Raw genomic sequence first — 14,529 nt, forward strand, 5'->3', positions numbered from 1 at the left:
CACGTCACCGGGCCCAGATGGCATTCACCCAAGAGTTCTGAAAGAACTCAAATGTGAAGTTGCGGAACTGTTAACTAATCTTTGTAACCTGTCCTTTAAATCGGCTTCTGTACCCAATGACTGGAAGTTAGCTAATGTAACGCCAATATTTTAAAAGGGCTCTAGAGGTGATCCCGGCAATTACAGACTGGTAAGTCTAACGTTGGTACCGGGCAAATTAGTTGAAACAATAGTTAAGAATAAAATTGTCCGACACATAGAAAAACAAACTGTTGAGCAATAGTCAACATGGTTTCTGTAAAGGGAAATCGTGTCTTACTAATCTATTAGAATTCTTTGAAGGGGTCAACAAACATGTGGACAAGGGGGATCCAGTGGACATAGTATACTTAGATTTCCAGAAAGCCTTTGACAAGGTCCCTCACCAAAGGCTCTTATGTAAATTAAGCTGCCATGGGATAAAAGGGAAGGTCCTTTCATGGATTGAGAACTGGCTAAAAGACAGGGAACAAAGGGTAGGAATAAATGGTAAATTCTCAGAATGGAGAGGGGTAACTAGTGGTGTTCCCCAAGGGTCAGTCCTCGGACCGATCCTATTCAACTTATTCATAAATGATCTGGAGAAAGGGGTAAACAGTGAGGTGGCAAAGTTTGCAGATGATACTAAACTGCTAAAGATAGTTAAGTCCAAAGCAGACTGAAGAACTTCAAAAAGATCTGGGCAACAAAATGGCAAATGAAATTTAATGTGGATAAATGTAAAGTAATGCACATTGGAAAAAATAACCCCAACTACACATACAATATGATGGGGGCTAATTTAGCTACAACAAGTCAGGAAAAAGATCTTGGAGTCATCGTGGATAGTTCTCTGAAAATGTCCACGCAGTGTGCAGAGGCAGTCAAAAAAGCAAACAGGATGTTAGGAATCATTAAAAAGGGGATAGAGAATAAGACTGAGAATATATTATTGCCCTTATATAAATCGATGGTACGCCCTCATCTCGAATACTGCATACAGATGTGGTCTCCTCATCTCAAAAAAGATATACTGGCACTAGAAAAGGTTCAGAAAAGGGCAACTAAAATGATTAAGGGTTTGGAACGGGTCCCATATGAGGAGAGATTAAAGAGGCTAGGACTCTTCAGCTTGGAAAAGAGGAGACTAAGGGGGGATATGATAGAGGTATATAAAATTATGAGTGATGTGGAGAAAGTGGATAAGGAAAAGTTATTTACTTATTCCCATAATACAAGAACTAGGGGTCATCAAATGAAATTAATAGGCAGCAGGTTTAAAACAAATAAAAGGAAGTTCTTCTTCACACAGCGCACAGTCAACTTGTGGAACTCCTTACCTGAAAAGGTTGTGAAGGCTAAGACTACAGCAGAGTTTAAAAGAGAACTGGATAAATTCATGGTGGTTAAGTCCTTTAATGGCTATTAGCCAGGACGGGTAAGGAATGGTGTCCCTAGCCTCTGTCTGTCAGAGGATGGAGATGGATGGCAGGAGAGAGATCACTTGATCATTGCCTGTTAGGTTCACTCCCTCTGGGGCACCTGGCATTGGCCACTGTCGGTAGACAGGATACTGGGCTAGATGGACCTTTGGTCTGACCCGGTATGGCCTTTCTTATGTTCTTAATTTTCCAGTTCAGAATTCATAATTAACAGATCACATGCAAGACATGTTATCTCATCCACTCCATCAGTTCATAAACCTATTCCCAAAAGAACCACACATGTAATTTACTTATCCACTGTATTTTTGTAGCGTTACTGAAATAAACCACCACTGTTCCAGAAAAAGGTCATCTATTTGTTTTGCAATAGCATGTAGGAATCTCAGTCATGAAAGAGAATCCCATTGTATTAGACCAGGGGTCGGCAATATTCAGCACCCGGCCCATCAGGATAATCCTCTGGTGGGCTGTGAGACATTTTGTTTATGTTGACCGTCCGCAGGCATGGCCCCCCGCAGCTCTCAGTGGCCGCAGTTCACCATTCCTGGCCAATGGAAGCAGCAGGCAGCAGCCCACAGGGACGTGCTGGCCACTGCTTCCCACAGCTCCCATTGGCTGGGAACAATGAACTGCAGCCACTGGGAGCTGCGGGGGGCCGTGCCTGTGGACGGTCAATGTAAATAAAATGTCTCACGGCCCGTCAGCGGATTACCCTGATGCTGCATGCCAAAGATTGCCAACCCCTGTGCTAGACACTGTATAAACAAAATGGAAAGATTGTTCCTGTCCCAAAGAGCTACCAGTCCAAGACTAAATGTCTTACATGGTGGTGCTATGTCTTTCTCTGCTTTTCCATTTTCCCCTACTCTTAAAACATGAAAATCCTACAAAATCTGCTACCACTATAAGCCTGCATTGTTTGTAAATTTTCTTCTGCTAGGAGGAGCCACTTTGCAGCCACTGCTAGTTGCACCATAGATGCTGAAATGAATGACCACTCCTTCCTTCCTGAACATGAAAAAACAACCTGAAACAAAATGTGAACGCTCAAGCCAAGGTGAAGAGCAACCAATTATGAAAAAGGAAATGTCCGAAGGTAGTCAAGTTTTGCTCTACCTCACTTTGGTTCTTACTGAAAAGGAAACAACCCATTTTACTTAGCATGAAAGGTAAGACAGGAGGTCACAGTTGGGAGAAAAAACTTAGTTTGAAAATGTATGTTCTTAATATACAGTAGCAATTGGCTATACCATTATTTGCATTTGTAAATTACCAATTAACATCTCAGGTGCAACTGCCTTTTAAAAACCTTTGGAGAAATGTACACAATGTACCTTTGCACTATGATAAACAGCATATAGTAGGACAAATGGAAATAGCACAGGAAAAGTTTGCTCTACTTTTTAATTCTATGTTTATTTTTTCTCCTCCTTGGCGTAAGTTTTTTATGCTTTGTTTTGTTTTTGTGATGAGGTCCCATCTATTTACTCATGGGAAATAGTGTATTCTGACACCTCTCAGGAGCCCCAACTAATTAAAAGATGACCCTGGACAGATAATCTGGAATTGAAAGCCATAAATACCTAGGTAAAGTTAACTGGTATTCAAAGTATACTCAAATTACAAATGGTATTTGTGCTCCAATCCCACCTTCTCTCTCATCCACCTTGTGATGGCATCTTGCATGAGGCTTATAAAATTGGCAGCATGCAAGTCAAATGCAAAGAAGTCTGTCTTACTTTAATAGCATGAAACCTGTCTTAAGCAAACTCATGAGATCAACAAAAGTTTACTTGCTAAACAGGTGTATTTTAATAGAGGTGGAGCAGAGTTAGACTCAACAGATTTGAGAATACTTTGGGATTTCTTAGGGCAAATGGTTGCCTAGTAAAGGTGGTGTCTTGTCCCAGCCTTCAGTGTCTACTTATTTAACTATATATGTGAATACATATTATTGGAACAAACCTTTAACTGCTTTTCACATTAATGTCTAAACCAGAATTCAAGTAGCATGAAGTTTGTGGGGTTTGTTTTGTTTTTTAAACAGCTTCTGACCCTGAATCCTCATGCTACCACTATCACAAAAGTCACTGCTTATTTTTAGCAAGGTGGCCACTATTAACTGCCAGCTGCAACGTGTGTGTAAAAAAAAAAAAAAAAGGGGGGGGGGGGGGGGGAGGGGAGTGGGTGGCAGAGGGCCTTAGTGGCTAAGTAAAAGACTATTTCCCCAAACATTTTACTTCTCTATAAGCCCTCAAAGCAGACTCTGTGTTTTGTAAAGTGCTGCATACACTTACAATACTCTATAAATAAATGCTACGGTGTGGTTTATTTCTGATAAAAATCCTATGTAAATATATATGGAAATTAGGTACAGCCCTCAGGCTTCCTGGCAACCTGCGAATGCAGTTCTTGCTGCTGCAAAGGTTGTGGTGTACTGATCTAGCCCAACTCCCTGGTACAACAAAAAATGATTAAGGGGAATGGTGATATGGATTAACAAAAGGTGTAAATATTTATAGCTTGGTTTAGTAATTCCCATGAGGGCTTAGATATCTTTACAAAGATTGGAAGGGTATAAACACCAGGAAAGGATATTAATTTTAGTGTGGTCCATAATGGTATTGATTAGAAGTAATGAGATAAAAATCAGCGTAAGACAAATTGCTAGTAGTGAGAGTTGTTAGATGGTAGAATAATCTACAATGCAAATGGAGGAAGTCCCAGTGTTGGATTGATTTGAATCAGAGTAAAACAAAGCAATACAACTTATACCACAGGGAACAGCTCCAGGAAGAAAAAACAAACAAAAAACAATTGGACTTTAGGTTGCTCTTCTGTAAGTTGCCTTGACCCCGATACCTTACTGGTATTGAGGTACCCAGAACTGAATGTGGTATTAGGTGGACTTTTCAGTAAGTATAAGGGAGAATTAACACCTCCCTTTTCTATGATCTGATGTCTCTACACCTGTAGTCCAAAACTGTATTGGCATTTTTTACCACTGAATCACACTGAATGTTCAGATCTCAGTGGCAGTCTACTCTCACTCTTACGTCTCACCAGCATTGCTTTCTGAGAAATAAATTTAAAGAAATTGTGTCAGACTGGTTTTCCCCAGATACATAGCTTGGCTTGGTCCAGGTCAGACTTCATTTTGTAAAAAAATGTTCAGGCCTCATTGGTGTTGGCAACACCTCCTAATTTGAGTAGTATCTTACTTTAATTTGCATGCTGTTTACCCATCTTCCATGTCATTCATGGAGGTGTTGTAGCACTTTGTGTCATCCTATTCTGAATTACCCTACTGGCAAGGCTGGAAGTCAGTTATTCACACCTTGGTCACTACAAGCTAGGCTTCCATGAGTCATTTTTTTGTGGTCTTCCCACACTTTTTAAAAGAAGTATTCATTTACCTAGCAATGAAATATGAGATGGTTGGACAATTTATTAGGGTGGTTATTTCTGGTGTAGGCATAAAACCAGGAGTCAAGGGCTTCCCAATAATAAAGAATGTGTGAACGAAAAAACCAAACTGCACCACACATTCATCCACTGGATTTCATTCAGCAGATTTCATAATGGTGTAATTCCCTGAAATGCTATAAACCCTTGGATAAAGTTGTTTGCTTTCAGATTATTCTTTTGGAGCTAAAGCTGCAGACACCTCCCAAATAGTGTATAAAACACTGATTTTGAAACTGGGTTTGTGCAACTGTGACTTCAAAGCTTCCTCCTGGCCCAGCCCTGTACTTACTAAAAAATGCCATCCATATTTGAAAAGCTCACCAGTGTGGCTGTAACCTCCTGAAGCAGCTTACTTGGATTAATAGTTAACCCACAAAAGTTTGGCAGTAAAGAGCACTTTCCATAGAAAAACTCTCTCAGTAAGGAACCATTGACAGCTGTTGTAACTCACTGAATATTTTGGGGTAAGACTATTCATTCTGTATGAGCAGCGTATAGGAAGGGTCGATGCTGGGAGATTCCCCAGATGGATTTTAATACAAGTAGCAAGAAAAACAGACCTATGGACAAACTGGAGTCTAACAGGATAGACTCGGTCCTGTCTGTATGAATCATGTGCCAGCTGCATATATCTTAATAGGATTAGAAGTATCTTGCTGGAGTGAATAAGTGTGAAGTTTTTTTTCCCCCCAAATGTGAGCACTATATTCACACACACAAGCCACAGGCAGCTGAATGCTGGAAACCTACAATCTTCTACTTATCCATATAAAAAGTACTGAATAGTACAGGCAGCGGCACAAGCTTCCTCTGTCACTATCTGCCTCAACCCGGATTTGAAGAGCCAGCTTCTAGGGGCAGGAAGACAATTCAGCTTCATTCACTTTCAGTCTTTGGTTTCTCAGATGAGAATAGCAACGAGTTGTGATTATGACATGGATCTCTCGCCACTAGAAAACTGACTGATAACCAACTTGATATACATAAGTTGGGCTAGATTCCTTCCAGCAATCTAGGGATAATGTGAGTTCTTCTTTGGGGAATTTATATAACTGATTTAGTGGCAGCCTCTCATTTTTTTGCTTCCGGATATATTTTTGCCAACATAAATATCAATGAGAAAAGTATCAGATTAATGTGTCCTAGCCTGTGATGGAAGATCCCTGGTCTGTCTGCACTAGAGAGGTACAACTCCCACAACCAGTTCACTTTCCCTGTAAAGAAAGCACAATCATCATTCCCCTGTAAAATTTTAACCACGGTGCTGCCTCTTCTCTGAAAGAATTTGGAGGTATAACTCCCTGTTTTAACCCATTTGTTTTCTGAGTGGGTCAGAACCATAGGCAGGGATGAGGGAAGAAGAGAGAAGGGTGTGCCATGCTCTGTTACTGCAAGGGAACAAATGAGTGCTGCAGACTGGACAGAGGGGCCAGCAAGCAAAGTGTTAGTGCCACTCTTAACATATTAGCAACAGAGAGTATAGCTAGCACACTCTGCAGCAGAATATCTATTAGTGCACAATGACAATGAGGTGAACATAAAGGAAGGCTGAATAATCCCCCTACTTAGCAAGGAAAGCAGCAACTACTTCACAGGAGAGAAAGAAAAGCACAGATATTGAGACAGGATTGGCTTAGATAAAGATCCTTAAGGCAGCCTTGCAAAATATTACCCACACCATGAAAATGACAGGTTTCAGAGTAGCAGCCGTGTTAATCTGTATCCGCAAAAAGAACAGGAGTACTTGTGGCACCTTAGAGACTAACCAATTTATTAGAGCATAAGCTTTCGTGGACTACAACCCACTTCTTCAGATGCATACAGAGTGGAATAAATATTGAGGAGATATATATACACACATACAGAGAGCATAAACAGGTGGGAATTGTCTTACCAACTCTGAGAGGCCAATTAAGTAAGAGGAAAAAAACTTTTGAAGTGATAATCAAGATAGCCCAGTACAGACAGGTTGATAAGAAGTGTGAGAATACTTACAAGGGGAGATAGATTCAATGTTTGTAATGGCTCAGCCATTCCCAGTCCTTATTCAATCCTTTGTTGATTGTGTCTAGTTTGCATATCAATTCCAGCTCAGCAGTCTCTCGTTGGAGTCTGTTTTTGAAGTTTTTCTGTTGTAATATAGCCACCCGCAGGTCTGTCATTGAATGACCAGACAGGTTAAAGTGTTCTCCCACTGGTTTTTGAGTATTATGATTCCTGATGTCAGATTTGTGTCCATTAATTCTTTTGCGTAGAGACTGTCCGGTTTGGCCAATGTACATGGCAGAGGGGCATTGCTGGCACATGATGGCATATATCACGTTGGTAGATGTGCAGGTGAACGAGCCCCTGATGGTATGGCTGATGTGATTACCCACCTGCTGAAGTGAAAAAACAGATTGACAGAGCCAGACGAGTACCCAGAAGTCACCTCCTACAAGACAGGCCCAACAAAGAAAATAACAGAACACCACTAGCTGTCACCTTCAGCCCCCCAACTAAAACCTCTCCAGCGCATCATCAGAGATCTACAGCCTATCCTGAAAGATAATCCTTTACTCTCACAGATCTTGGGAGACAGACCTGTCCTCGCTTACAGACAACCCCCCAACCTAAAGCAAATACTCACCAGCAACCACACATCACTGAACAAAAACACTGACCCAGGAACCTATCCTTGTAACAAAGCCCGATGCCAACTCTGTCCACATATCTATTCAAGTGACATCATCATAGGACCTAATCACATCTGTTTTTTCACTGCCATGTACATTGGCCAAACCGGACAGTCTCTACGCAAAAGAATTAATGGACACAAATCTGACATCAGGAATCATAATACTCAAAAACCAGTGGGAGAACACTTTAACCTGTCTGGTCATTCAATGACAGACCTGCGGGTGGCTATATTACAACAGAAAAACTTCAAAAACAGACTCCAACGAGAGACTGCTGAGCTGGAATTGATATGCAAACTAGACACAATCAACAAAGGATTGAATAAGGACTGGGAATGGCTGAGCCATTACAAACATTGAATCTATCTCCCCTTGTAAGTATTCTCACACTTCTTATCAACCTGTCTGTACTGGGCTATCTTGATTATCACTTCAAAAGTTTTTTTCCTCTTACTTAATTGGCCTCTCAGAGTTGGTAAGACAACTCCCACCTGTTTATGCTCTCTGTATGTGTGTATATATATCTCCTCAATATTTATTCCACTCTGTATGCATCTGAAGAAGTGGGTTGTAGTCCACGAAAGCTTATGCTCTAATAAATTGGTTAGTCTCTAAGGTGCCACAAGTACTCCTGTTCTTTTTACCATGAAAATGAGTGTGGGCAAGTAAAACTTAGACATGGATGTGCAAATTTTCATGATAAGTTTGTGAGCTGAATTTAAAGGCAAGTTTCCTTCTAAATCTTCCACAAAGCAGTGCCCACTGTGCAAGGAAGCTCCTTCACAGGAGATTTCTAAGTCCTAGCCAGAAAAAGGAGGTATAAATTAAAGAGCCGTCAGATTTTAAAACTAACAAAATTATCCTTCACATCTATTACCCCCTATATACACGCTTCCAGTTTGTGGTAAGTTTGTGTTACTTATTGATTTTGAAATAAAATGCCAAAAATAAAAAGCTTTGAAGAAATGGATGTAAAGATTAAAAAATAAAATGTTTTAAATGTAGCAAAGTGCTGGCTTAGTTTTTTTTGAGAATTTAAGACATGTCTTACCCAATGCCCCCCACATCAACAATGCAAGTGAAATGTTGATGGAACCCACAGTGCTGCACCTCAGGAGGCTCTTAGGATATTTTGTTACATCTAACTGTAATGAACAACGAGACAATAAAATCAGTGATCCCTTGTTGGATAGAATACAGAAAAATCTCTGGTTTATAGCTCAATTTTGGCATTTAATGCACGTATAGGTCTCCTCCAGTTCAGTAACACATACTCCAATCACTGCACCGTTTGCAATCCCTCACCAACTCTGCTTCTTGTCATTGCTGTTGTTTTCGTAAAGAGTTTATTAAAGGAACATGAAGTCAATGGAAAGAATACAACCACTGATATCAGCTGGGTGCTCGGGGCAAGTGAGCAGGTGCTGGGGTGGGGAGGGTGTTGGGGTTTAGGTTGGGTTGCCAGGCATCCAGTTTTCGGCTGGAATGCCCGGTCAAAAAGGGACCCTGGCGGCTCCGTTCAGCACTGCTGACTGGGCCACTAAAAGTCCAGTCAGTGGCACAGCAGGGCTAAGGCTGGCTCTCTGCCTGCCCTGGTTCCACACGGCTCCTGGAAGCGGCCAGCGTGTCCGGCTCCTAGGCGCAGGGGTGGCTACTGGGGCTCCATGCACTGTCCCCACCCCGAGCGCCCATTGGGGGCAGTATCTGCGGACAGCACACACAGCTGTCCACAGCTTTACCCCTCCACCTCAGAGCTGGACATGCCAGTTGCTTCCAGGAGTCACCTGAGGTAAGCCCCAGACAGAGCCCACACCCCAAACCCCCTCCTGTTCCCCACCCCCTGCCCCAGCCCTGAACCCCCTCCTGCATCCTGTATCCCACATACCTCATCCTGAGCCCCACCCCAGAGCCCATACCCTGAGTCTGCACCCCCTCCCACACCCCAACCCCCTGCCCTGAACCTGCTCCTGCACTCCGAACCCCTCAGCCTCAACCCAGAGCCCCCTCTTGCACCCTGAACCCCTCATCCCCCACCCCAGAGCCCACACCCCCAGCCACAGCCCTCTCTCTCCAGCAGCCCAACCTCATATCCTAGCCGGGTGAAGGTGACTGAGGCTGGGGGAGAACGAATGACAGAGGAACGGGGGATGGAGCGAGCGGGAAGCGAGGCCTCGGAGAAGGGGTGGAACAAGGGTATTGGGTTTTGTGGATTACGAAGTTGGCAACCGGAGGTGCTGGGCATGGGCGCTCAGTGGGGTTTAGGACTTGGGGTGGAGAAGGATTAGAGCCAGTGGCGGGTTTAAGGCTGGGCACTCCCGAGGGGGGGTGACGGTGGGGTTTAGGGCTGGGCACTCCGAGGGGCTGAGCGTTAAGGCGGGGAGCGCGGCGGGGAGGGTGTTGGAGTTTACAGCTGGGGGCTCCCGTAGGGGGCGGGGTGTCTCCGGCCCGCTCTCACCTGCACCCCGCGCTGCCGGGCGCTCTGCGCGATGTACTCCAGCCGCCGGCTCACGCTGCTCCGCGCCTCCCCAGCCTCCCCCTTCCTGCTCCCCAGCCGGATGGAGACCCGCGCCCGGTCCGGGGCCGCACACAGCTCCGCGCTGCCGCTCACGTGAACCTCCCGCCCTGGCGGCACTGGGGTTCCGCGGCCGCCGAGGAGCCCCGGCACCGGCTCGTTCTCCCGCCCGCGACCCCCGAGCGGCGGGGCTAAAAGCTCCGCGAACACCCGGGCGGGAGGCAGCGGCAGCGCGGACAGCGACATTCTGCAGGCCCGTTACAGCACCATAGCAACCAACGCCACGGTGGCCGAAAAGCCTTCTCCCGCCCATGGCATCATGGGAATGATAAAAGAGGGTCACGTGACGCACCCAGGGTCAGCCCGCGATTGCCATATGTCTGTTACTGGGGCGGAACTAACTGCTCACGGCCCCAGAGCGAGGCGGAAGCTTCTCCGGAGGTCCCTGGGCACACTCCGCCATGATAATTAGGGAGGCACCGCTAGGCCTCAGAAGTTCCTCCGCGGGGTGCAGCTCCGCCACCACCGGCTCCGTGGCACACGCCTTAGGCCTGACCCTCCCTTCTCGGAGCCGCAGCCTCGCCCAGGCCTGTGGTCCCGCCGCAGGCCTCTCCCACCGGATGACAGGCCCGCGCGTTCGCAGCAGTCCACGCACCCCGGCCACCAGCCGAAAAGCCGATCAGCCGGCGGCGTGGCCTGGGGGAAGCTGCCTAGCCGGGAGCTAAGGGCGCCCGAGTCTTAGTCCTTGGCTCCACTGGTGCTGTACAGCGCTGCAACTTGCTGCTCTTAGGGGCGTGAAAACGCCCCCCCCCCCAACAGCGCAGCGAGTACAGCGCCGTAAAGTGCCAGTGTAATCAGAGCCTGCAGTGCTGCACGCTATTCCCCTCGGGCCTTGGCTACACTCATGGATTCACAGCGCTGCTGTGGCAGCACTGTGAAGCGCGAGTGTAATCGCACCGCCAGCGCTGCGAGAGCTTTCTCGCAGCCCTGGAAGTACTCCACCTCTCTGAGGGGAATAGCTTGCAGCGCTGCGAGCGAGCGTGCAGCGCTGCAGGCGCTAATTACACTGGTGCTTTATGGCGCTGCACTCAGGCCTGGTCTATACTACCCGCCTGAATCGGCGGGTAGAAATCGACCTCTCGGGGATCGATTTATCGCGTCCCGTCGGGACGCGACAATCGATCCCCGAATCGGCGCTCTAACTCCACCAGCGGAGGTGGTAGTAAGCGCCGCCGACAAAAAGCGGCAGAAGTCGATTTTGCCGCCGTCCTCACAACGGGGTAAGTCGGCTGTAATACGTCGAATTCAGCTACGCTATTCACGTAGCTGAATTTGCGTATCTTAAATCGACTCCCCGCTGTAGTGTAGATGTACCCTCAGAGAGGGGGTGTTTTTTCACACCCCTGAGCGCAGCAAGTGCAGTACTGTGAATTGCCAGTGTAGCCAAGGCCTCGGAGAGGTGGAGTACTTACAGCGCTGGGGGCACAACTACACTTGCGCTTCACAGCGCTGCTGTGGCAGCGCTGGGAAGACCTGAGTGTAACCAAGGACTTAGTCTTGGCTCTGCACTGGCTCGTGGGTGGGGCCTCCTAGCTGCCTCTGCCTCAACTCCCCCACAGACTACCCGGAGTCTGCGCCAGGAGCTGGGCCGTGCCCTACCCCAGGGATCAAACAGGGATGGGGCTAGTTGGGATTCATTCCGTGCCTCCCAGCCCCAACTTCCCTGCCCTTGGAATCCAGTGTGAATAGATTTTTTTTTCCCTCTTAAGTTCTGAAACAGAAAACTCTTTGGGAGGTTGGGTCTCAGCTTCTAGCTCGCACCTATGAATGGCCCTTGAAGTGTCAAATCAATTGCAGAGCCTGTCCTTGGGGCTTTTCCCTGAGAAGTGGAGAGGTTGCAGGCCTCAGGAAGGAGAGTGCCTATTCCAGCCCAGTTTTACAGATTCAGAAGGTTTGGATAGTTTGCATAAGCTCTCAGTAGATGTTTGCTTTTTTTTGGATGCTTGTGTGAACTGTATCCTAACCATGACCTTATCAAAGTTTGTTCAGTACTGGAAGATATGGTGTTAGCCTTTGGAAACAGACTGCAAGTCTGAGTGTTCTGGTGCTGGCGGGAAAACAAATTACACAATCTTCTTTAGGCACTCTCTCCTGTCATAGGAGTGATGGGATCTGAAACAAGGAAACTTTCATGCCAACTTGCCTCAATTCTATTATGTTACTTTGGTGCTATCAGATCTCCGGGGATTTGTCTTGACTAGGAAAAGTGGTCAAGTTTAGGTAGGTTTTAACTAACCTATGCTAGCTAAACCCAACCTCAACTCTACCTCTTTCTTTATGTAGGTGCAGGGTTTAGTTTAATTTAGCTGATCAAACTGTAACCTAGACTCTTGCATAGAATCCAATTCTAGGGTCCTTCAGTGGGTCTGGAGCAGGACTGCATCCTTTTCTTACAGACTCACCCATCCTTGGCATCTCCTATAGGATTCTCTATGTACTTCTCTGCTAGCAATTATTTCATCCCCGCTACAAGAACAAGCAATGATGTAGTTGGAGGAGACTCTCAAAGTGTAATGCCAAAGAATCCTTCCTCTCTCCCAGGGGGTTTAGCCCTTCCCATAGATGGAGGTAGCTCCTGCCCCATATAGCTGCTCCTGGAAGGGAGTTGCACTGTTTCATAGATTCTAAGGCCATAAGGGATCATTGTGATCATCTAGTCTGACTTCCCATATAGCACAGGCTATGGAACTTCTCCAAAATAATTCCTAGAGCAGGGGTGGCCAACCTGAGCCTGAGAAAGAGCCGGAATTTACCAATGTACATTGCCAAAGAGCCACGGTAATATGTCAGCAGCCCCTCATTAGCTCCCCCAGTTCCCAGGGCCTCCTGCTCACCGGCAGCCCTGCTGATCAGCTCCTCCCCCTCCCCATACCTCCTGTTCAGCTGTTTCGTGGCCTGTAGGAGGCTTTGGGGAGGGAGAGGGTGGGAAGGGTTGGAGTGGGGGCAGGGGTTGAACAGTGAGCACCCCCCAGTACATTGGAAAGTTGGCACCTGTTGCTCCAGCCCTGGAGTCAGTGCCTCTACAAGGAGCTGCATATTAACTTCTGAAGAGCCGCACGTGGCTCCAGAGCCACAGGTTGGCCCCCTTGTCCTAGAGCATATCTTTTAGAAAAACATCCAGTCTTGATTTAAAAATTATCAGTGATGGACAATCTACCACAACCCTTGGTAAATTGCTCCAATGATTAATGACTCACCATTAAAAATTTACACCTTATTTCCAGTATGATTTTTTTCTAGCTTCAACTTCCAGACATGAGATCACGTTATACCTTTCTCTGCTAGTAAGAGTCCATTATTAAATATTGGTTCCCCATGTAGGTATTGGTAGACTGTAATTAAGTCACCCCTTAGCCTTCTCTTTGTTAAGTTAAACACATAGAGCTCCTTGAATCTATTACTGTAAGGCTGGTTTTCTATTCCTTTACTCATTCTCCTGGCTTTTCTCTGAAACCCTCTTCAATTTATGAACATTATTTTTGAATTGTGGACACTGGAACTAGAATAATAGAATTGTGGATCTGGAAGGGACTTCAGGAAGTCATCTAGTCTAGTCCTCTGCACTCATGGCAGGACTAAGTATTATCTAGACCAGTGGTGGGCAACCTGTGGGCCTCACGCAGCCTGTCGGTGTAATCTGCTGGCGGGCTGCGAGACAGTTTGTTTACATTGACCGTCCACAGGCACGGCTGTCTGCAGCTCCCAGTGGCTGCGGTTCGCTGTTTCCAGCCAATGGGAACTGTGGGAAGCGGTGTGGGCCGCAAGTTACCCACCAAAGATAGGTGTTTGTCTAACCTGTTCTTAAAAATCTCCAATGATAGAGATTGTGGAATCTCCCTGGGCAATTTATTCTAGTGCTTAACCACCAGGACAGTTAGGACGTTTTTCCTAATGTCCAACCTAAACCACCCTTGGTGCAATTTACCTCCCTCCTTCTTGTAACAATCTTTTATGTACTTGAAAACTGTTATAATGTCCCCTCGCAGTCTTCTCTTTTCCAGACTAAACAAACCAAATTTTTTCAATCTTCCCTCAGAGATCACGTTTTCTAGACCTCTAATCATTTTTGTTGCTGTTCTGTGGACTTTCTCCAATTTGTCCACATCTTTTCTGAAATGTGGCGCACAGAATTGGACACAATACTCCAGTTGAGGTCTAATCAGTGTGGAGTGGAGCGGAAGAATTACTTCTCGTGTCTTGCTTACAACTCTCCTGCTAATACAAAAAAAGCAAACATCATGCTGGGATGTAACAGTGTTACACTGTGAGCTCATATTTAGCTTGTGATCCACAATAACCCCCCAGATCCCTTTCTGCAGTACTCCTTCCTAGGCATTCATTCCCATTT

At 45.9% G+C, this 14,529-nt stretch overlaps 1 protein-coding gene across 2 annotated transcripts in view; it reads right to left on the minus strand.

Annotated features, from left to right (window-relative positions):
* IRAK1BP1 (interleukin 1 receptor associated kinase 1 binding protein 1) overlaps positions 1 to 10,436 on the minus strand; it is a 31,095-nt gene extending 20,659 nt beyond the window's left edge. For both annotated transcript variants that reach the window (XM_034766168.1, XM_034766167.1), the window contains exon 1: positions 10,065 to 10,436. In XM_034766168.1, the coding sequence (XP_034622059.1) occupies positions 10,065 to 10,367 (303 nt within the window). In that variant the 5' untranslated portion in view covers positions 10,368 to 10,436. The remainder of the gene's footprint in view (positions 1 to 10,064) is intronic.
* Between the last annotated feature and the right edge of the window lie 4,093 nt (positions 10,437 to 14,529).

The sequence above is a fragment of the Trachemys scripta genome, chromosome 3, assembly GCF_013100865.1.
Source record: "Trachemys scripta elegans isolate TJP31775 chromosome 3, CAS_Tse_1.0, whole genome shotgun sequence".
In the NCBI taxonomy this organism is placed as follows: Eukaryota; Metazoa; Chordata; order Testudines; family Emydidae; genus Trachemys; species Trachemys scripta.